This window comes from Dromiciops gliroides, chromosome 3 (genome assembly GCF_019393635.1).
Source record: "Dromiciops gliroides isolate mDroGli1 chromosome 3, mDroGli1.pri, whole genome shotgun sequence".
Lineage (NCBI taxonomy): Eukaryota > Metazoa > Chordata > Mammalia > Microbiotheria > Microbiotheriidae > Dromiciops > Dromiciops gliroides.
The window spans coordinates 605,214,983-605,235,276 of record NC_057863.1 but is presented as its reverse complement, the minus strand read 5'-3'; the positions used below and the strand labels follow the sequence as shown (position 1 = coordinate 605,235,276).

General features: G+C 49.7%; 1 protein-coding gene across 2 annotated transcripts in view; it reads left to right on the top strand.

The window, feature by feature from the left end:
- The window catches only part of WDTC1 (WD and tetratricopeptide repeats 1), a 70,323-nt gene extending 51,338 nt beyond the window's left edge, over window positions 1-18,985 (top strand). For both annotated transcript variants that reach the window (XM_043994684.1, XM_043994683.1), the window contains exons 9-16: window positions 1,029-1,144; window positions 2,562-2,637; window positions 3,174-3,270; window positions 5,716-5,889; window positions 13,626-13,861; window positions 14,879-15,044; window positions 16,053-16,245; window positions 17,084-18,985. In XM_043994684.1, coding sequence (XP_043850619.1) covers window positions 1,029-1,144; window positions 2,562-2,637; window positions 3,174-3,270; window positions 5,716-5,889; window positions 13,626-13,861; window positions 14,879-15,044; window positions 16,053-16,245; window positions 17,084-17,281 — 1,256 coding nt within the window. In that variant the 3' untranslated portion in view covers window positions 17,282-18,985. The remainder of the gene's footprint in view (window positions 1-1,028; window positions 1,145-2,561; window positions 2,638-3,173; window positions 3,271-5,715; window positions 5,890-13,625; window positions 13,862-14,878; window positions 15,045-16,052; window positions 16,246-17,083) is intronic.
- Window positions 18,986-20,294: the final 1,309 nt, after the last annotated feature.

The window sequence follows — 20,294 nt, the reverse complement described above, 5'->3', positions numbered from 1 at the left end:
GCTTAGGTAGCTCATGTTGAGAACTCTGCTGTTAATTTGTGTGTGTGTGTGTGTGTGTGTGTGTGTGTGTGTGTGTGTGTGTGTGTGTGTGTGTGTGTGTGTGCAACTATTATATATTATTTTTATATCATTTTATAATGTAACTATATATTCATTATATATAGTTCATATTGGTTGAGTGTCTTTAAGGAAGCATTCAGGAGACAACATGCTTATTGGTCAGTGATGGGGCAAGAAGCTCATAATCCCCTTCTTTTTTTTTCCTTTTTTTTTTTCGGGGCAGTGGGAGTTAAGTGACTTGCCCAAGGTCACACAGCTAGTGAGTGTTACATATTTGAGTCTGGATTTGAACTCAGATCCTCCTGAATCCAAGGCCAGTGCTTTATCCACTGTACCACCTAGCTGCCCCCAATCCCCTTTCTTCTTCTTCTTCTTCTTCTTCTTCTTCTTCTTCTTCTTCTTCTTCTTCTTCTTCTTCTTCTTCTTTTTTAGTGAGGCAATTGGGGTTAAATGACTTGCCCAGGGTCACACAACTAGTAAGTGTTAAGTGTCTGAGGCTGGATTTGAACTCAGGTACTCCTGATTCCAGGGCCGGTGCTCTCTCCACTGCGCCACCTAGCTGCCCCTAATCCCCTTTCTTCTTAAGCCACAAGTCTATTATTAGGATCAAATGAGGAGATATATGTCAAAGTGCTTTGAAAAGCAGTTCGTGTTAAAGCATTAGGAGAGTGAGCACAGATGCAGTGTCTGCACTTGGACAGAGAATCCCCAGCACCTACAGGAAAGAGAATGGGACAAAGTGACTTTCCCCTTTCCTTCCTTTCTCTAGCCAGTCTTCATGTCTGTGATTGTGTTGAAAAATAATGAATGTCATAGGCTTAACTAGGATACATCTCTAATGCTGTGGGCCTCTACAAGTTCATTCACAAGATCTGGCTCTGGGATAATGGGTGTTTGAGAAGAGGTTGGTGGGTGAATGAGGTTGGAGCAGAGACCTTACATCCCAGTGGTTGGCCTGTCCCCAACAGGGCACTTACCAGTGAAGCTGCCGGACTACAATAACCGCCTCCGAGTGCTGGTCGCTACCTATGTCACCTTCAGTCCCAATGGCACGGAGTTGTTGGTCAACATGGGAGGGGAACAGGTAGGCACTGTAATGGCAAATAGCTGAGCCTTTCGGGAGCCCTGTGTCCAGCTAGTTGAAGTTGTGGGTTGTTACCACAAAGGAGGTTAAGATGGAATGGAGAAAACAGTCTTAACTTGATAGCCAGAGGTCCCCAGGGAATGGTGGTTCTGTTCCTCATTCAGTTTGTTTAAAAAACAAAAGGTCAAAGCATCCCTGCAGAGGTGAAAAACAGGACTTGGTCGCTATACCAAGCAAAAGGGCAAAGAGAGGGCATAGTACCATAGTGTTGGGGCCAGGGTCTTGCCCAGTTGGCATGCCTGTCCCATCCCTTTTCTCTGGGACAGGGAAATCTGAAGGGGAAACAGAGGACACATACCCAGTGACTTTGTCATTTGGTTAGAGAGGCACGAGAAGGAGGTGATGCTTCTCTATCCCCTGCATTATCTAGGAATGTCTCGGTGGCAGAAATCTGGTCTTAGGGATCTTTGTGTGTCCCCTGGGACCCAGCACTATGCTGGTTGAAATCAATGTCTCTTGGGCCCTCTAAAGAGCTCTGGGCCACATTGATCATATGCTTATTGAGCATTCACTTCATAGTAGAACTGCTTTAATCTAACTGTAAAATGGGGTTAACGGTTCTTGTACTGCCCACTTATCAAGGTAAGTTAATGCATTAAGCAAACACTTTATAAGCCTTCCATGGGCATGAAGCGTTTCATTATTTGTTGCCTAATAACATCATTTCATCCCTAACTCTGGGCCTAATTGCATCTTCTCTAAAATCTCCCATGTTAGACTCTGTGGTCTCTGAGGTTTCTTCCAGCCCTAAGATGCTGTAAGCCTGAATGAGACAATACATAAAGGCTGCAGGCCCTCCAGGGTCCTTGTGGGCTGGAGGGGCTGCTGGGGCTTTCTGGGGTCAGTAAGCCTTCTCATCCAGAGGAGTGGGTAAGACACATTCTATTTGGGAGTCAGGAAGGTGCAGTAGGAAGATGATGGATGTGAAGTCCAGGAAGCCACATCACACACACGCCAAGCCTTGTTTCCTCGGGTGTGAGGGCAGGTAGTATCTGTAGGAACCCCTCCTTAGCAGAAAGATCACATGAAAGAATTCTGTGAAGCACTTGGTGAACCTTAAAGAGCTGTATGCATTTCTGTTGTTAAACAGTCTTCGTGTCTTTTACTTTGAATTGGCTGAAGATTCCTCAGAGAGCTCTTGCTTTGGAACTGCCTCATGCCTTATTAAATCCTGTCTGACAAGGCATTGAACAGCATTGTTGTGAATCCTCCCCGCCATCTATTTGACACCCACTGTATCCTGGCTTTTTAGCATACATCCCTGAAGAAGGTGGAGTCTTTACTGCCCATTAATGACAGGGAGGTTGTTTGATGGCTTCTGTGTCCATCTTCTCTCTCTCTCTCTGTTTGTCTCTAGGTCTATTTGTTTGACCTGACATACAAGCAGCGACCATATACCTTTCTCCTGCCAAGGAAATGTCACTCATCAGGGGGTGAGTGTGGGAATTGGAGGGCCCAGGTTCCTGACACTAGTTCTCTTTCCTATGGAGTCAGAATGGAGGCCTCAAAGACTAATGACCTTTCCTGTCAGGCTGATCCCATGGGGTCCCGATCCTCAGTCCTCTAGAGAGAGATCACTACATGACTTGTCGTGTTTTCCTTCCCTCTGATTCAGCTGCACATTCACTTTACCACCACTGTCCTCCCTCCCCAACTACCAGGCCGGGCTCATACCCTCTGGACAACCAGCATAGGTCTTGTTGAGCTTTCTCAGATACTGGTAGGGAGACTTAGCACTCATAGTCTTTTCCTACAACTGTCCCCCATTGTAGAACTTCTCCTTAGGAACAGTTCTCTGCACCTCCCTCTCATTTCTTCTGGTATGGCTGGGAGAGCCTTTAAGCCAGTTTTGTCCACCACCCAACACACTTTTCCTTTAGGTACCCAGGGTTTGTGTGGGAAAACATGCCTCTCATCCCTACCTAGAATTTAAGCTGTTCATTTCACCTTCTTCCCCCAAACTCCTCAGAGGTCCAGAATGGCAAGATGTCCACCAATGGAATGTCCAATGGGCTCCACCTGCACAGCAATGGCTTTCGCTTGTCAGAGGGCAGAGCACACGTAAGGTAACGTCAGCTTTCAGGCTGCAGTACCTCTCTCTAATTGTACTGTGTCCCATCAAATAACTTGGCACCTTCCATGGTCTTCCCAGAGAGGGAGGGAAAGATATGGATGGATCTGCCTATGTGGGCAAGAGAAAGCCAGCAAAACGTTGGCTGTGGGATGGTTTGTGGGTGGAAAAGCTGCTTCGTTCCTTCTGCCTGGTCAGGGCTCTGGGAATGGGAAATGTGTCAAGTCATGCCATCCCAGGATTGCATCAGCAAGGGCTGAGGCCCCAGAGTTTGCCTTACCTTCACTCTGTCCTGCCTTGGTTTTCTCCCTTCTTTGCTCCGTCCCCTATAGTCTCCCAGTTTCCAGTAAGGGTAGGATGAATAGGAAGTGGAGGGGAGAGATAATAGGGGAGACACTGTCATTTGGGAATTGTCTTGGGAGGTAGGTATGGCATTTTCTAGTTCCTTGGAGCTTGGAGGCAAGAAATCTTGACCAGGGAGGTAGAACTTTCCAACTCATGTCGTGTTATGATTCTGTGACTGTCCTCTGCATAGCTTTGATAGTATGACCAGGTGTCTGTGTTATAGAGTCAGGAAGATGGCTCAAGAGATTCCCTTCCCCTCCATCACATCTATGATGGAGAAATTCAGTTCAACAGATGTTATTAAGCACCTGCTATTATGTCAGGGTCCCCAAAGATTTTGACAGGCACTGGGCGGAATCTAACACGGTGAAATTCAACAGTGATAAATGTGAAGTCTTCTACTTGGCTTCAAGGAGGATGGGGAAGACAGGTTTAGAGAACAGTTTGTCTGAAAAAGAGCTGATGATTTTAGTGGACTGCAAGCTCCATATAAATCAGTTGTCTGACATGGTTGCCAACCAATCTAATGCTGTTTGGGCCTACATGAAGAGAGATCATGACTTCAGGGACAGAGCAGTAGCTTCTGCCCCAGTCAGAACAAATGTGTTGAGATTATTTCTGGCTGCTGCAGCTTAAGAAGATTTAGCATCTGGAGAGCATCCAGAGGGTTAGCAGTGAAGATCAGGTGAAAGAGATGGGAACAGTTAGCCTGGAGGAAAGACTCAGGGGAGCAGGATGGCTGTCCTAAGGTATTGAGGGGCTTTTAGGTAGAAGAAGGGATTAGATGTTTTCTGTTTGTTCTCAGAGCAGTGCCCGGGGGAGGGGGGGGGAGTTTAGACTGGATGGCAGGAAGACGTTTCTAACAGGGAGGCCATCCACAAGTGGAACGGATGGACTGCCTTGGGAAGCAGTGACCTACTCTTCATTTCGAGAGTTCATTGACCACTTATCCAATCTGTTTTAAGTTTGGGTTGAACTGGATGGCTGCTGAGGCACCTTTCCACCCTCAGATAGGATTCTTTGATGTACAGGGCCCAGTGTTAAACATTTGGATGACAGAGGAAAAAGGTAGACACACATGCCTTCAAGGAGCTTACTAAGATCTAGTTGAGGGGTGAGGTGTGGTAAAATTCCAGAAATAAAAACATGCATAGGAAGAGTAAAAGGGTTTGGCCAAAGAGAATAAAGACCCCTTTTATATGGATACATCAAATAAGGCTTCTTGAAGGGGTTGGCATCTCAACTGTATGCTGGTGCAGGATCTCCCTGGGCAGAGGTGGAAGGGGACAGGACGGGATAAGCAACAGTGAAGAGTCAAGCTTAACTAAAGAGTATTTCAAGGGAGCTAGGGTTAAAGAATTTTGGAAAAGAAAGCCGTGGAAAGCCTTAAATTCCAGGCCAAGTAGTCAGGACTTTATTTCAGACAGTAGAGAGCCATTAAAAGGGTGACATGATGAGGAATCTGCATTAGCGAGATGTGCAGGGTCGATGGGAACAGCAGGAGACGGGAGGCAAGAAGGTGATTTAGGAAATTGTTGCAGTGGTCCAAGCAAGGTGAAGGGGGGGGGGGTGTTGCAAATAGGAGATAAATGATAGAGGTAAAATTAAAATCAGCAGGACTTGGCAACTACCTGATGTGGAGGCGGGGAGACAGAAGAGGGAGGTTTTGAGCCTGGGTAATCTGATGATGGTGACATCTCCACAAATGAACAAGGTAGAGCAAGAGGCAGGTTTTGGAGAGGAAGATGAGTTTGCGGTTTCAGTCATCTGTAGCTGTTTAGTAGGCAGTCTGAAGTATGAAACTGGGACTCAGGGGAAGGCATTACCCAGAGCTTTCCTGCCATAACCCATTCTGTTCTTTCATCTTTTGTCTCATGTGCATCTGTCTAGAGCAGGAGCTGGGGGACTGCCCTGCTTTCTCTCCTTGCACTTTAAGGAAGGCCTGGCAGAGTTCCCTGGCCAGCACCACTTATCTGGCAGAGCTAGCCTGGTCTGCCCTGGCCAGCATTCAGGGTTGCTCCTCTTGCCTGGCCCAGGTGTCTTGCCCTTGCTCTCCTGCCTTGATTTTCTCCCCTGGTTTATGTCTTCTCTGTAGTCCCCAGGCAGAGCTGCCTCCATCCCTAGAGCGAGTGAAGCAGCAGGCCAACGAAGCCTTTGCCTGCCAGCAGTGGACTCAGGCCATCCAGCTTTACAGCAAAGCTGTGCAGAAGGCCCCTCATAACGCCATGCTCTACGGGAACCGAGCCGCTGCCTACATGAAGCGCAAGTGGTGAGTGAGCCCTCGAGTCTGGCTAACGGACAGTGGGGTGGGATACCTTGGAGTCCTTGGGCTGAGATGGGGGCGGCTAGCCAAGCCGGCTCCTCCTCCCAGAAAGCACATCGGCCAGAGCCGAACCACACTCATCTCTGTCACTTTGACTCTTTTTTTTTTTTTTTTTTTTTTTTTTTTTTTGCGGAGCAATGGGGGTTAAGTGATTTGCCCAGAGTCACACAGCTAGTAAGTGTCAAGTGTCTGAGGCCGGATTTGAACTCAGGTACTCCTGAATCCAGGGCCAGTGCTTTATCCACTGCGCTGTCTAGCTGCCCCTCTGAGTCACTTTGGACAAGTCACTACCATTCTCTAAGCCTCCACTTCTAGTTGTAGAGGATTTCTGGAGCCTCTTCCACCTTGGGTCTGTGTTATTTCCCCTGACTAAGCCTCAGCTACCTCATTTGTTTTTTTGTTTTGGTTTTTTGTGTGTGTTTTGTTGTTGTTGGGTTTTTTTGGTGAGGCAATTGGGGTTAAGGGACTTGCCCAGGATCACACAGCTAGTGAGTGTCAAGTGTCTGAGGTCAGATTTGAACTCAGGTCCTCCTGAATCCAAGGCCAGTGCTCTTTCCACTGCACCACCTAGCTGCCCCCCAGCTACCTCATTTGTAAAGCAGGGATCATACTCTTGGCACTAGCTTCCTTCTAGGGTCACTGTGAGGAAAGGGACTGTAAAACACTCCAGTGTCAGCTGTTACGAGTAGGGCTTTCTCACTGTTTTCCACACACCGGCTTAGCAAAATTCACAATCTTCCCCAGTGTGAGCACTGGGGGCATGAAGCCCTTCGAAGTCACAGAGGAATGGTGGTCCACATGTGTGGGAACCACAGGTGGTTGACCCATCAAAGTCAGGGCTGGAGCTTGTGCCCTCCCCTGGAGACCTTGGCTCTCCCCAGGAAGGAAGAGAAGTGAGAGAATCCCCACCTATGATGCAGAGCTTGTGGCCACATCACCAGAGTTCCACATTACTAGGGAACTCCCTCTAGTCCAGCTGCACCACCTCTTCCTGACTCAGCAGGAGTTAGGGCCTTCCTGGAAACCAAGTGTGGATGAGGGGCAGTAGTTCTAGAAGGTGTAGCACAGATACAAGGCAAGGAAATCTGGTGAAGCCCATTAGTGGCCATCTAGAGATTCTCAAGCTTCTGTGACGTCAAATGCTGTTCTCACAGAGTCCCAGAGACCCTGAGCTGCTCCTCCCGGGCTGGTGGTTGGATTTCTAAAAGGCCTCTCTCTCTTCCTCTGCCCATCAAGTAAGATCATATTTATACAAGTGCTAAGTGCAGTGCCTGCTACCTAATTGGTGCTTATTGCCTTCTCTTCTATCACATCCTTCGGGACTGACAGGACATTGTAAGGGGCTAAAATCCTAGCTAGTCTGTCTAAAATCTAATGAGTGGTCGCCAGTAAATTAGAAGCTTTAGCAAGAGTTTAGACTTTTAAGCATTTATTAAGGATAATAAGAATTTGGTGAAGAGAGAGAGAAAAAGAGGCCTTAGATTCAGCTGTCTATCTCAGGGAGCCAACATCTCCTGCTCCGCTCTCCACGAGAGTCCTGGTGAATGAGAGCCAGAGAGCCTGCCTGGCCCCTTCTTCCTCCCACACGCCTCCTGTGAAACTGGGAATATCCCATCCACTCGCATACACAGCTCCAAGCTAATTGGCTGGTAGCTTTGATGGACAGTACCCACAAGCAATCGTCACTTCCTGACGCCAAAGAAAAGCCGCATGGCTGCCCTCAGATGCCTTCTCCTCCTGGCGGAGCTTTCCTACAGTAACTCTCCAGTGGGGGGCGTCACTCCAATTGTTACAACAGGCCTTTTTCTTGAGAAAGAGAAAGTTGGGTCTCCATCCATTTCTGTTCTTTCTGGCAGCTACGTGGGCCAGAGATTGCTTTTGGAAAAACCCTTCTGCCCACAAGTCCTTCCCCATGGTTCTCAGCCCAGCTTCTTCACACCTGTCCCTGGTGCCTCTTGGTATCCTTTTCTAGCCACTGATGGAGGCCTCTTGTTACGTTGCCTGGAGTTTAAAAAGTATTTCTACTGAGATCTCTGGAGTCGCTCTGAATTTTTGTATCCTTCCTGCTGCTGGTGATTTGCCCTGGTAGCTGACCAGGAAGTGGTGGTGGTTAGTTTCCACTCCCTTTGCCCTCCATATCTTCTGGATATGCTCCGTCTTGTCAGTGCCCTTCCTAAAACGTGGCTCCAGACCTGACGCACCGTACTAGACGGGAACATTCTTGTGGGGCTTGGAGAACAGAAATGATCCCCTCCCTGTTCTGAGCACTGTCTCTCTAGTAATGCAGTCTGAGGTTGCATTGGGTTTTATTTTTTGGCTGCTAGATCATGCTATTGACTCTTACTGAGTGTGTAGTCCTTGGAGAGAGCAGAGCTGGGTCCTTGTGCCCCACTACACCCTTGAATGTCACCTTCTCTGTGCTCACTTCTCTCCAGCATATATATGTACTCTACTGTTGCTGTTCCAACTTGCATACCCCCAGGTGCCGTGGCCTGCAGGGCTCTGGGCTTGGTCTTTGGGCTGACTCAGCCTGTCCCCAGCTCTTTCTCTCTGCCTATGACGCACTGGAGAGGGGCACCTTGCAGACAGTAATTGGATTTCAGTGCTGCGGCAGTTTCTGAGTCACCCCCACTTGTTTTGGTGTCTGCTGGGTCATGATAGATTCTCTGCCTCTGCATGACTGCACCCCTCTCCACTCCCTCTTCTGCCCCATTTACTGTCAGTCTATCCTAGTCACTGTGGCAGCTTCAGAGGTCAGAGGACCCACACACCACACCCTTTTCTTCCTGCCTTAGGTGCTGAGAAGTTCCCTAGGTACTCAGAGCAACCCTTCCTTGTTAGCCATTGACCTAGTGTGTGTTTTGGCCAAAAGCAGAGGGGCCTGTCTGTCTGTGATCTTCACCTGGGCCAGCCACTGCTGCCTAAAATCTCTGAATATTCTTTTCTAGCCTACATTGTCCTGGCTGGGATTAGCCGTTTTGGACTCTAAATAGGCCTGGATTAGTAGGAATAAGGAATCCCCTGAAGTAGAGAAATTTGCACTACACATTTTCAGTATTCAAATTTGCACTACACATTTCCACTGGGCTGGAACCAATTACAGATAGTGGCCTGTTCTCCAGCCCTCTACATAAAGTCATTTTTTTACATAATGTGAATTTGCCTGCAGATGTGGGGAAGAGGGAGTGAGCCAGGAATGGGGACCTTGCGCCCATAGAAAGGAGGGTGCTGGCTGGCACACAGTTCAAGGACAGAGAGGTGAGAGCAGGAGGAGCAACACATGGGAGGCGGTGGGGGACTGGCCAAAACCAAAGGTTAAAAATACACAGGAAGGGGCAGCTAGATGGCGCAATGGGTAGAGCACCGGCCCTGGATTCAGGAGTACCTGAGCTCAAATCCAGCCTCAGACACTTAACACTTATTAGCTGTGTGACTCTGGGCAAGTCACTTAACCCCAATTGCCCCGCAAACAAAACAAAACACACAGGAGGCAGACACATGGGATTAGACATGGACAGGAGAGGACAGGTGACACATAGGGACCAGGGGCGACATCTGGTACCTGAGCAAGGTTGCATGGAAGACAGACAGGTGGGAGCAGGACAAGCAGGCGGGTGGGTGGTGCAGGGCAAAGGTCTTTCTTGTTGGAAGTCTCAAGCCATGCCCCAGATCCATTGGCAATGGTATAGTCTCTTGGGGGAGCAGGAGGGGTGAGGGGTAGGAAGCCGCTGAGGCTGAGTAGAGAGAGGTCACAGTAGTGTACAGTAAGGTTAACATAGGGGGTTTTTGGAACATATTTCCCTTGGAGTTCTTTACCTACAGTTGGATTTGCATAATGCAAGAAGTATCTGTATCATATTTTACATAATTATAATTTCAAATAGTCTGATTTCAAATACATGCAGCCACCACTTCAGGGGATTCGTTATTTGCCCCACCTGTAACCACGCCTAGTTGTATTCTTCATAAATGAGCAGTCTGTCAACATGTATTTATTAAGGACTTCCTGTGTGTCAGACACAGCCCTTAGTGGCTGGGGAGTTAGAAAAACAAAAACCAAACAAAACCCACTGTTGTTGCCCTCAAGGAGCTCACCTTCCAATGGGGAAGACAACAGGAGTCATAGAATACACAGAAGAGGTTCAGTTGTGATGGACTTTAAATTCTCAACAGAGAACTTCATGTGTGATCCTGAAGGTCGTAAGAGCTTATTGAGTGGGGAGATGACATGGTCAGGTGGCAGGGAAGCCAGTTAGTTAGATGGGGATTTCAGTAATCCAAGCAAAAGTTGATGAGGTGAGGTGAGTAGAGATGTTGGGAAGGTAGAAAGGGCAAGACTTGGCAGATAGTCTGACTGTGAGGTGAGAATCAGGAGTAGAAAATAACACTGAGATTGTGAGCCTGTACTGCCCTCAACAGTAAGAGGAAAATTGAAAAGAGGGGAGGGTTTGGGGGGAATACTAAATTCTCTTTGGACATGGTAAGCCTGAGAAACATGTAGTTTGAGTTATCTAAAAGACAGTTGATGATTCAAGAGTATAGCTCAGGGGAAGGAAAGCTAGGTGGCACAGTGGATAAAGCACTGGCCTTGGATTCAGGAGGACCTGAGTTCAAATCCAGCCTCAGACACTTGACACTTAACTAGCTGTGCGACCCGGGGCAAGTCACTTAACCCTCATTGCTCAGCAAAAAAAAAAAAAAGTATAGCTCAGGAAAAATTAGTATAGAGAAAGAAATGAAAAGGGCACAGGACAGAGCCCTGGTTAATGGATAGAGTCAACAAAGGAGGATGAGGAGTGGCCAGACCTGTAGGAGAAGAACCAGGAAGGAGAGCAGGGTCACAAAACCTTTAAGAGGAGGGTGTCCAAGGGGAGAAATGGTCATCAATAGTGTCAGAAACTGTAGAGAAGTCAAGTAGGAGGAGAATTTGGGGGCAGTGGCATTAGATCTGGCAATTAAGACATCACTGGTACCATTGGAGAAGGCAGATTCAATTGAATGATAAAGTCAGAGGCCAGATTGCAAAGGGTGTTAGAGAGAAAGCTTAGGCACCAAGTATAAATGGGGATCTTAAGTTTTTAGCCTAGATGACAGGATCAGATCAAGCAAGTGGTTTTGAACAATGGAGAAAGTTTCAGATTGACAAAGCTGGAGAAAAAATTGGAGGGTGTGTGGGAAACAGATACATTAATACACTGTTGGTTGGAACTATTCACTGGTTCACCCATTCGGGAAAGCATTTTGTAACTGCCCAAAATTGGCTATTAAACTATGCATACCTGTTGACCCAGTCGTATCATAATTAGGTCTGTCCCAAAGAGACCAAGAAGGAGGAAAAGGACCCATATGTACAAAAATTCTTCTAACAGCTCTTTTTGTGGTAGCAAAGGTTAGAAACTGAGGGGATGACCATAAATTGAGGAATGGCTGAATAAGTTACGGCATATAAATGTGATGGAATATTACTGTGCTATAAGAAATGCTGAAGTAGATGGTTCCAGAGAAGCCTGGGGAAATCTGACTTGTTTTTTCTGTTGTTTTTTTGTTTTTTGTTTTTTTGGTGAGGCAATTGGGGTTATGTGACTTGCCCAGAGTCACACAGCTAGTAAGTGTCAAGTGTCTGAAGCCGGATTTGAACTCAGGTCCTCTTGAATTCAGGGCTGGTGCTTTATCCACTGCACCACCTAGCTGCCCCAGAACCAGAAAAACAATTTATACAATGACAATAATATTGTAAAAACAACTTTGAAAGACTTCAGAACCGCGAGCAAGGGAATGACCAGCCCCAGTTCCAGGGGACCAGCCACGAAACGCGCTGCCCACTTTTCTGACAGGTGACGGTGGAAAGGCTGAAGCGCAGATTTGTGAACGTGGCCAATGAGGGAATTTGTTTTGTTTGACTGTACGTGTTTTAACAAGGGTTTGGTTGGGGGGGTTTGCTTTTCTCAGTGGAGGGAGGGAAGAGGTAGGAGGGAAAACAAATGCAGACTTGTTGAGAGGAAAAAAAAGAAGAATGGGGCAGGGGTGGGGCAGGGGTATTTTTGTAGGCAGCAGAGAAGGAGCCACTAGATAAGGAGAGCATGAAGATTAGCTAGAGGGTGGGGGTGATGGGGGGGGGGTAATGTGCTATTATCAGATTAACTCCATGGGCTTTTAGTGAGTCTTATTCCTAGAATAGATCCACTTGCCTGGGGCCAGGTGACTAGGGCATGGCCTTTATACCTCAGTGGTAGTGGTGGCATCAGCAGATTTTACCATGGCCTGGTACTGGTTGCTGTGCAAAGCACTTTGGCTTGCACTCCATAGTTATGCCCTGTCCTTGGACAGGATAGGGTGGAGAGGAGGACTGCCGTAGCTTTTCAGGAGGATGAAGATGTTACCAGGAATGACTTGGCCTCGATGGCCTTTTCCTGGCCTCATTCCCTCCCTACCCCACAGCTCCTAAGTCAGGCTTTTCAAAGTGTGTCAGCCAGCTGGTAAACTATGGGAGAGAAGCTTCTGCTGGGCTTCCCCCCTCTCCCCATGTGGAATCTGCCTAAGACTTGGGGTTCAGGGTGGGGCTTATAGAAGAAGGGCTAGTGTTTGGAGGTAACCTGAGGTGTCTGCTGGGTGGCAATGTGCAGTTAGGCTGTTTGCCCACCGGGGGGCAGCCTTGCCTTGTTCTTGCTGTGAGGCATGCGCTTGCCTGCAAACTAGGAGTCATTTTTAAATGTTTTCAAGTTTCTTGGATGTTCTGGTGGGGTTTTTTTAGTAATGTCCGATGCTTGGTGACCCCATTTGGGGTTTTCTTGGCAGAGATACTCCAGTTCATTTTACAGATGAGGAAACTGAGGCAAACAGGCTTAAGTGATTTGCTCAGGGTCACAGGGTGAGTCTGAGACCAGACTTGAGTCCAGGAGGAGTTTTCCTGATTCCAGGCCACTCTGTCCACTGCGTTCTATCCACCGTCTCTTGGATATGCTTCACCCATTGGAGAGGACGATGGGAATAGAGAATCCTAGAATGACCAAGCAAAGCTGGCACTAGTGCCCAAAAGCTGCTCTTTAGAGAGCAGTCATTAATAGCTGATGTGTACAAAACCCTCGGCTTAGGTTCTTTCATTCAGTCCGGAGAAGTTGGGACTTGCCTGGGATCACCCAGCTGGTATCAGAGCCGGAATAAAAATGAGTGTCTCTTCTGATTTCAAGTTGAATGCTCTGCTACACCGTGCTCTTGCTAAGCCAACTCTTTCATTTTACAAAGGAGGAAACACAGAGGCCTTGAGAGGCTAATGGAATTGTCCAAGGTCACACAGAGAGTGAGTGGCAAAGCCACTACTGAACCCCGGATCTCTGTGGTATCTGCTTACATCGATGCCATGGTGCCTCTGTGGGAGCCGTGGCTTGTTTCTGCTCTGAAATCCTCCACCCCCTGCCCAGGAGCTCTCATGTTTCAATGGGGTCTAGAAACTAGATTGGGAAGAGGTAGGCTGGGGGCAGGGAAGAGGAAGAAAGGAAGACAGTGGGCGCCTCCTCCTGTGGGCAATTCTCCCCTTGGGACCCCCCCCCTGCCCCCGCCACCCCACCCTTTTCCTAGCGAGGCCAAAAGTTGGGTTTCGGGGGAGGTAAAGGGTGTTGTGAAGGTAGAATTCCCTCCCTCTTCTCTGTCTCCAGTCACCCGCCTGTGCTATCCTCTCTCCTTAGGGATGGGGACCACTACGACGCCCTGCGGGATTGCCTCAGAGCCATCTCCCTGAACCCCTGCCATTTAAAGGCTCACTTTCGTCTAGCCCGATGCCTCTTCGAGCTCAAGTATGTGGCCGAGGCCCTGGAGTGTCTGGATGACTTCAAAGGGAAGTTCCCAGAGCAGGCCCACAGCAGTGCCTGTGATGCTCTGGGCCGGGACATCACCGCAGCTCTCTTCTCTAAGAGTGATGGTGGTGAGTGAGGTGGGCGACAAGGGGCTCTTTCTGAGGGAGAAGGGTATGCGCCTCCCTGCCCTGCCAGCTTATGAGCCTAAGTCCAGATAGGTATGATGAGTTCCAGGTTTGTGTTGCTACCTAACCCTGAGTGCCCCAACTCCTTCCCCTCTTCTGCTTTAGTTGCCTGGTCCATATATCATCCCAACAACTGCCCCCATGGAAATCAAAGAAGAGCAGAATCAAGTTGGGCCTTGAGGCCTAGGCCTAGATTACAGAAAGGGTTGTAGAGATCATCTGGTCCCACAAAAACCCAGAGGGGCAGTGACTTTTCCAAGGTCACACAGCCCTCACCAGCAATGTCAGAATCCAAACATGGTTCTTTCATGTGGGCTCCACTCTACACAGCTTGTTTTGTGCTGGTCTTAGTCTTACTCCAGCTTGTGTTGCTGTGGAGGCAGGAGACTTGGACCACTTAACTTGCTGTGTGACCTTAGCAAAAGTATTCAGTCTCTCTGGAACTCATTTACCTGATCTGTAAAATAGCAATGACCATTCTGTTTGGGTCCATACACACCTGCTGTGTGCATGGTGCTGAGGATACAAAGAAAGGATAAAAAATGGGCCTTCTTACCAAGTCCCTGACACTCTCTGGTCAGACTTAACTTGCTTAAAGTCATGGGCTTGGAGATTCCTGGGTCCTAGATGGCTGGCTCAATTCTGTGATTGATTTAGAAAAATCTACTGAGTGTTCTTCGTCCTTTCTCCTATCCCTGGAAAATACAAATAACCTCTGGGACTGACAGAGTACAGGTGACCTGGCAGCCTCCCGGAAGGGGCTCTGTCTTCCCCACTGTCAGTCCCTGTGAATCCGAGTCAGGCCACTGTGTCAGCCTATCCAGAAGTGTCCCTCTGTGCCTGCTCTTGTTGAGCTCTCTCCTGGCACTGGGGCCAGAGGACCCTGTCCAGAGTCCTTGAGCTAAGGGTGGAGGAGGAGGGGAGCAGCCTCTCACTGGCTCCGGCCTCTTCGCTCCACAGAGGAGAAGAAGGGCGGCGGTCCCGTTCGCCTGAGGAACACCAGCCGAAAGGACTCCATCTCAGAAGACGAGATGGTCCTACGGGAGCGGAGCTATGACTACCAGTTCCGGTACTGCGGGCACTGCAACACCACCACGGACATCAAGGAAGCTAACTTCTTTGGCAGGTCTGTGAGCTAGGGTTCCTCCGGCTCCCAAGCAGGCGGCTCGCCTGGCAACCTGAGGGCGCACAGGCCAGCGGCACACCCAGCTGGCTCTCAAGGGCCCGGTGGTTGGGAAGGGACCCGTGAGAACCCCCACAATCAGTATTGGGCACACTGTGTGCCCAGCCCTATTCTAGGTACCAGGTGAGGGGTGTGAGGAGGAAGTGTGAGAGAGTCTGATTTAATGATCCCTGCTCCTGGGCAAGAGCCCCAGTCTAGTCTAAGCCCTCATGGAACTTACAGTCTAGGAGGGAGGGAAGACCCAGCAATAGCTGTTCCATAGGAGTCTATTGCGGAGTGCTCCTAGGGCTGCAAATAAAGTTCTGCTGGAGGCTCTGACGGAATGGCTGGTCAGAGGCAAAGGGAGCAGGAAGCCACAGTGATAACTACCACCGGCATTTATGTAATACTTGACCATTTGCAAAGCACTTTTCATCTATTCTCTCATTTGGTCACATTTTCCTTTTGGGGAGGAGATGGCATTTGAATTGGCTTTTTAATGGGTAAGAATTCATCAGGTGAAGAGGGATAAGGGAAGACTTTGCAGGCCTAGGGAAGAGCATGAATAAGGTACAGAGGTGTGTTGTTGGTGGAAGGGAGCAACAAGGGAGAATGCCGCAGTGGAGAGCGGATTGAAGACAGGGGTTCATGCTCTGCCACCTCTGGGTCAGTTTCCTTATTTGTAAAATGAGGCCAGTAATAGTTATGGTACCCAACTACATAAAAGTGGGCTATCCTTATTACTCATTATAAAAATACTAGTTCACAATAAGGTGAGACTAGGGGGCTCAAGTGTCTTTTTGGTCCCCTGACCCTTTCCTATTACATAGGGTACACTCTTCTCCATGCTTCTCAATTCCAGGATCCCAACAGCCTCTGGAACTGAAGAACAAGGGGCAGGGTGGGCAGGATGTGTTGTGAACGCTAACCCACAGCGACTAACCTCCTCCTCCTCCTCCTCTCCCTCTCCAGCAATGCACAGTATATTGTCAGTGGCTCAGACGATGGCTCCTTCTTCATCTGGGAGAAGGAGACTACCAACCTGGTGCGTGTGCTACAGGGGGATGAGTCCATTGTCAACTGCCTGCAGCCCCACCCCAGCTACTGCTTCCTGGCCACCAGTGGCATCGACCCCGTTGTGAGGCTCTGGAATCCTCGGCCTGAGGTGAGAGGCAGGGTGGAATGGAAAGAGCATTCTGGGACCTCAGGATTAGGAGACCTGTGTCTACCTCCCATGTCTTGGCTTTTGCTAACTGTGCCATCCTGAGCATTCTCAGCTGTTGACCTCTCTAAGCCAGAGTTTCAGAAGGGAAGCCATTGAGAAGCCATAAAGCACGGTGGTGTAAGGGGCTTCATAGTGTCCTTATTTTTGCCATCTCCTGGATGGAGCCTCTTGATCAAATGCCTACGGTGTGTGGTGCTGACCCCAAGCCCTTCCCTAGGAGAGCTTTCATCCTAGAAGGGCAGAGACTGACACATGGGGAGCAGCTCCTTAGAGGAAGACAGGGAGGAGAGAGCCATGAAGACTAGAGGAGGAAGAAGCTAATAGTTCATATTCTTTGGTTACTTTAAGATTTACAGGTGTAGGGATTGTGAGGGATGGGGACCTGTGGTGTTGAGGGAGATGAAGTTACCTGTGAATCTGGGAGGTCAAGGAAAGCTTCCTAGAGAAGGTGGGGCTTGCTCTGGCCTGAAGAAGGCAACTGGTGTTTGCGTTCTCTGTGAGGGACACCCTGTCTACACAGCCTGGCCCCTCCACTTCTCCCTCTCCTCTTGGAAGCCAAACCGTTTGCTGATTCCAAAGAGAATTTGCCCCCACTTCTAGAGGGAAATCCGACAGGCTCCAGAAGGCAGTTGGGAAGACCAAAAAGGGCAGCACAGCAGCAGCTCAGCGAGTTCCAGCTTAAGCCTTTGGCCACATTTCTCACAGGCAGGGAGCAGATGGGACCTGCTTCCCTCTCAACCCATGTTCTCCCCTTTTCCATCCTTCTTGCCCTGCTCAGAGTGAAGACCTCACAGGACGAGTGGTCGAGGACATGGAGGGGGCTTCTCAGGCCAATCAGCGCCGGATGAATGCCGATCCCCTAGAAGTGATGCTGCTCAACATGGGCTATCGGATCACAGGCCTGAGCAGTGGAGGCGCTGGAGCTTCTGATGATGAGGACAGCTCTGAGGGGCAGGTCCAGTGCCGGCCCAGCTAAGGCCCAGCCCACGCCTCCCGGCTCCTCACAGGGGGGAGGGGGGGGTTAGTTTTGGTTTTTCTTTTTGTTTTTGGGTTTTTTTAAAAATCCCCTTCCAGACACCCCACCTCCCCCTGCCATTTTGTTTGTTTCTTTGGGGGTGGAGGGTGGGGGACGGTACAGCTCCTTGGCTTCCAGACTCTTGGGGGTGACTGCCCCAGGCCCAGAGCAGAAGCTTCTTCCAGCGGTCTCCCTCCTCCTGCCCCCAGCAGCAAGTCCTCTGGCATCGGGCTGCTGGGAAAGGGGGTTAGGCATGTGTGAGGACGAGAATGTCGCCCCACTTACTGGAGCCCTTCTGTGTCTGCAGAGGAGGTTGTGGGGTGAGGAGGAGGAATCTGGGGCTGCAGATGCCCTTGGCTGTGGCTAGTTCTTGTCCTTGAATCCCTGAAGGCCTGGTCTGTCTCCCTGTGTCCTCCAGGGTGGTCAGGGATGAGGCCATGGCCAAGTCTGGCATCTGCTCAGCATTCCTGCTCCCTTCTGCCCTGGAGGGAGGGTCCTAACATGATGGGAGCAGATTGAGGGAAAGCAAACCTCACCCCGCCCCAGCTAATCTACCCTTGGAGGAGGAGGGGGCTTCTTGGTCTTCACTGGTATCCTGGCCCTCAGCTCTCTCTCAATTAACTCATTCCCTTTATCTTCCTGGGAAAGTGGTTGGGGCCTAGAGCTACTGGCCCTGGCAGAGAATAGCCTTTCACTATGCTAATGTCCCCTCTCCAACTCTGCTTGGCCTCACTGTGACCTCTGCCCCAGAGCCCATTGGCATCCTCCCCTTCCACTGGCCCTCATCTCTTCCAGCGTCAAGGCTGAGCAGAATGCTAAGTAAGGGCTCCTTTCTACCATCCCTCCCCGGGCCACAGACCTCTCCCTTCCCACCTTTTCCAGCCATTCTACGTTCCCTGTTGTGCTGAGCCTCAGGACGGCTTTTCTGTCTCCTGCTCTGTTGGGGCCATACCACCTCACACACGTACATCCACACACGCTGGTGGGGAAGGGGATCTCATTCACCCTCCCCATGTCCTCCTCCACTTGGAAGTGCTGTGCCAGCCCAGGCCTTTTTCCACCCCTCTCCCCACCTCCAAGCCAAGGACATTTGGGAAAGGTAGATGCCCTTCTTCCCCACCTTCCAGTCCCATGGCCCTGCAGAGGGAGGGGGCATCTGAGCACCTCCCTGCCCCTGCTGGGCAGCCAGGCTGGAAGTCACATGGGGGGTGGGTTTGGAGGACAGATGGACAGTGAAGGTCTCGGGGCCTCTTTCTGTTGCTTCACTCACAGCAGGGCAGGGGTGGCTTTTCTCCCCTTCTTTCTCTCAGCCCCCCTTTTCTCCTTCCTTTCCTCGCTTGGTAATGAAGTATATTTATTGGTGAAGGAGACAGCTGCTGCTGGGACTTGATCTCCCCTCTCTTTTCCCTGACTTCTCCAGCCCAGAGAGGGAGAGGGGGTGGGCAGGGCTCCCTGGGGAAGGGAGGGGGGCCTGGCACAGCCCCTTAGCTTTCCCACCCCTCAGCCGACACTCACTCTGCTCCCCCCAGTGTGGAAGAAACACAAAAGCCTTACTGTCCACTTGGGCAGGAGCAGAATATTTTTGTTCCTCTGCCCCCCCCCTCCCTCCCCACCCCCAGCAGAGTGAGGGTGATGATGCAATTGATTAAAAAACATTTTGTTCTAGGTCTTGATGTGGAATTTGTGGAAGGGAGAGGGCAGGCTCCTTAGGACATAAGACTGGCCCCCAAAGCTTTGGCCCCTGCAGGCTTGCTATGAACCCGATCCCTGCTGATGACCCCAGTCATCTGTCCCTGACTTTGCTAAGGGCCAAGCTGTACCCTGACTCCATTCTCCACACACAGGCTGTTCACGGGGCTTGCACCTGGCATGTGACACCTCTGGTCAGATACCAGTTTAGTCTCTTGGAAGCTCATTGATATTATCCACAGCTGTCATTTTACAGAGGCCAACACAAATGGTCAGAGCCAAGGCAGGGCTGGAGGGAGATTGGTCCCAGAGCCACGCCGATGTCCCTTCCAAAACACAAAGTCCACAGCCACTCATAGAGCTTCAAATGGCACTTCCGAGACTGGTTAGTCCAGCCCCAGGTCATGTAGGTAGTAAGTGAAGAAAATGAAGATTCTGGATTTTGTGTTGAGCTTCTGGGACACATTCTGTATAGTGGAGAGAGAAGAAAGGCCAGCTCAGAGCATCAGTGACAAGGGCCCTCAGAACATAGAAAGATTTGGAGCAACCTGAGGATTCTGTGGACACTTTTTACCGTAGAAAAAACAGGCCCAGAAAGGAAAACTGCCCGAGATCACCAAGCCAGTGTATGGCCAAGGCAAGGGCAGAGTCCTGGTTCCCTGATTGCCAGGCCCCATGGTCTCTGTGTTGGACTTCTTGTGTCTAGAGAATGATGAGCTTTTTCTGAGTGTGCTCACTTGTTGTTCCTGACTCCATTATGCCTGAGGCTGGGCAGGCACCATTGTTCCATGTTTTACACATGAGGAGACTGGGAAAACCATTAGTGCAACAGTTGATAGGCTCTAGGTGTGTGGCCTCCGAGCCCAGTCCCTGATTCTACTGATTAATGAAGGGCTGAAATAGGTGCCCGAAGACCATGACATCAGGAGGTGATGTCATGACTTGCAGTGAATTGGATTTAAGTGAGGGTGGGCTGTGCAAGGTCACCAGTCTCACTCCTCCATCTGGTCCAGTGGCAAGATATACATCAGGATGACTGGAGATGGCCCCTGCTAGGGAAGCAACTATGAAAAGCCATGTGATCTCTCCTATTGGCCTGGGTACTAGCCTGGCCCTTTTTCTGGGCCAAAGGGGACAGCACTAGCTAGAACAATACAGCTTCAGTACTTCCAAAGTTGTGTAACTGCTTTAGCATTGGTGCTTCCAGAGGGGAGCAGCTATAACAAAAAAAACAACAAAACCATGTGTGTCTCTTGTGTCTACAAATATTCCATGGCTCCTTTCC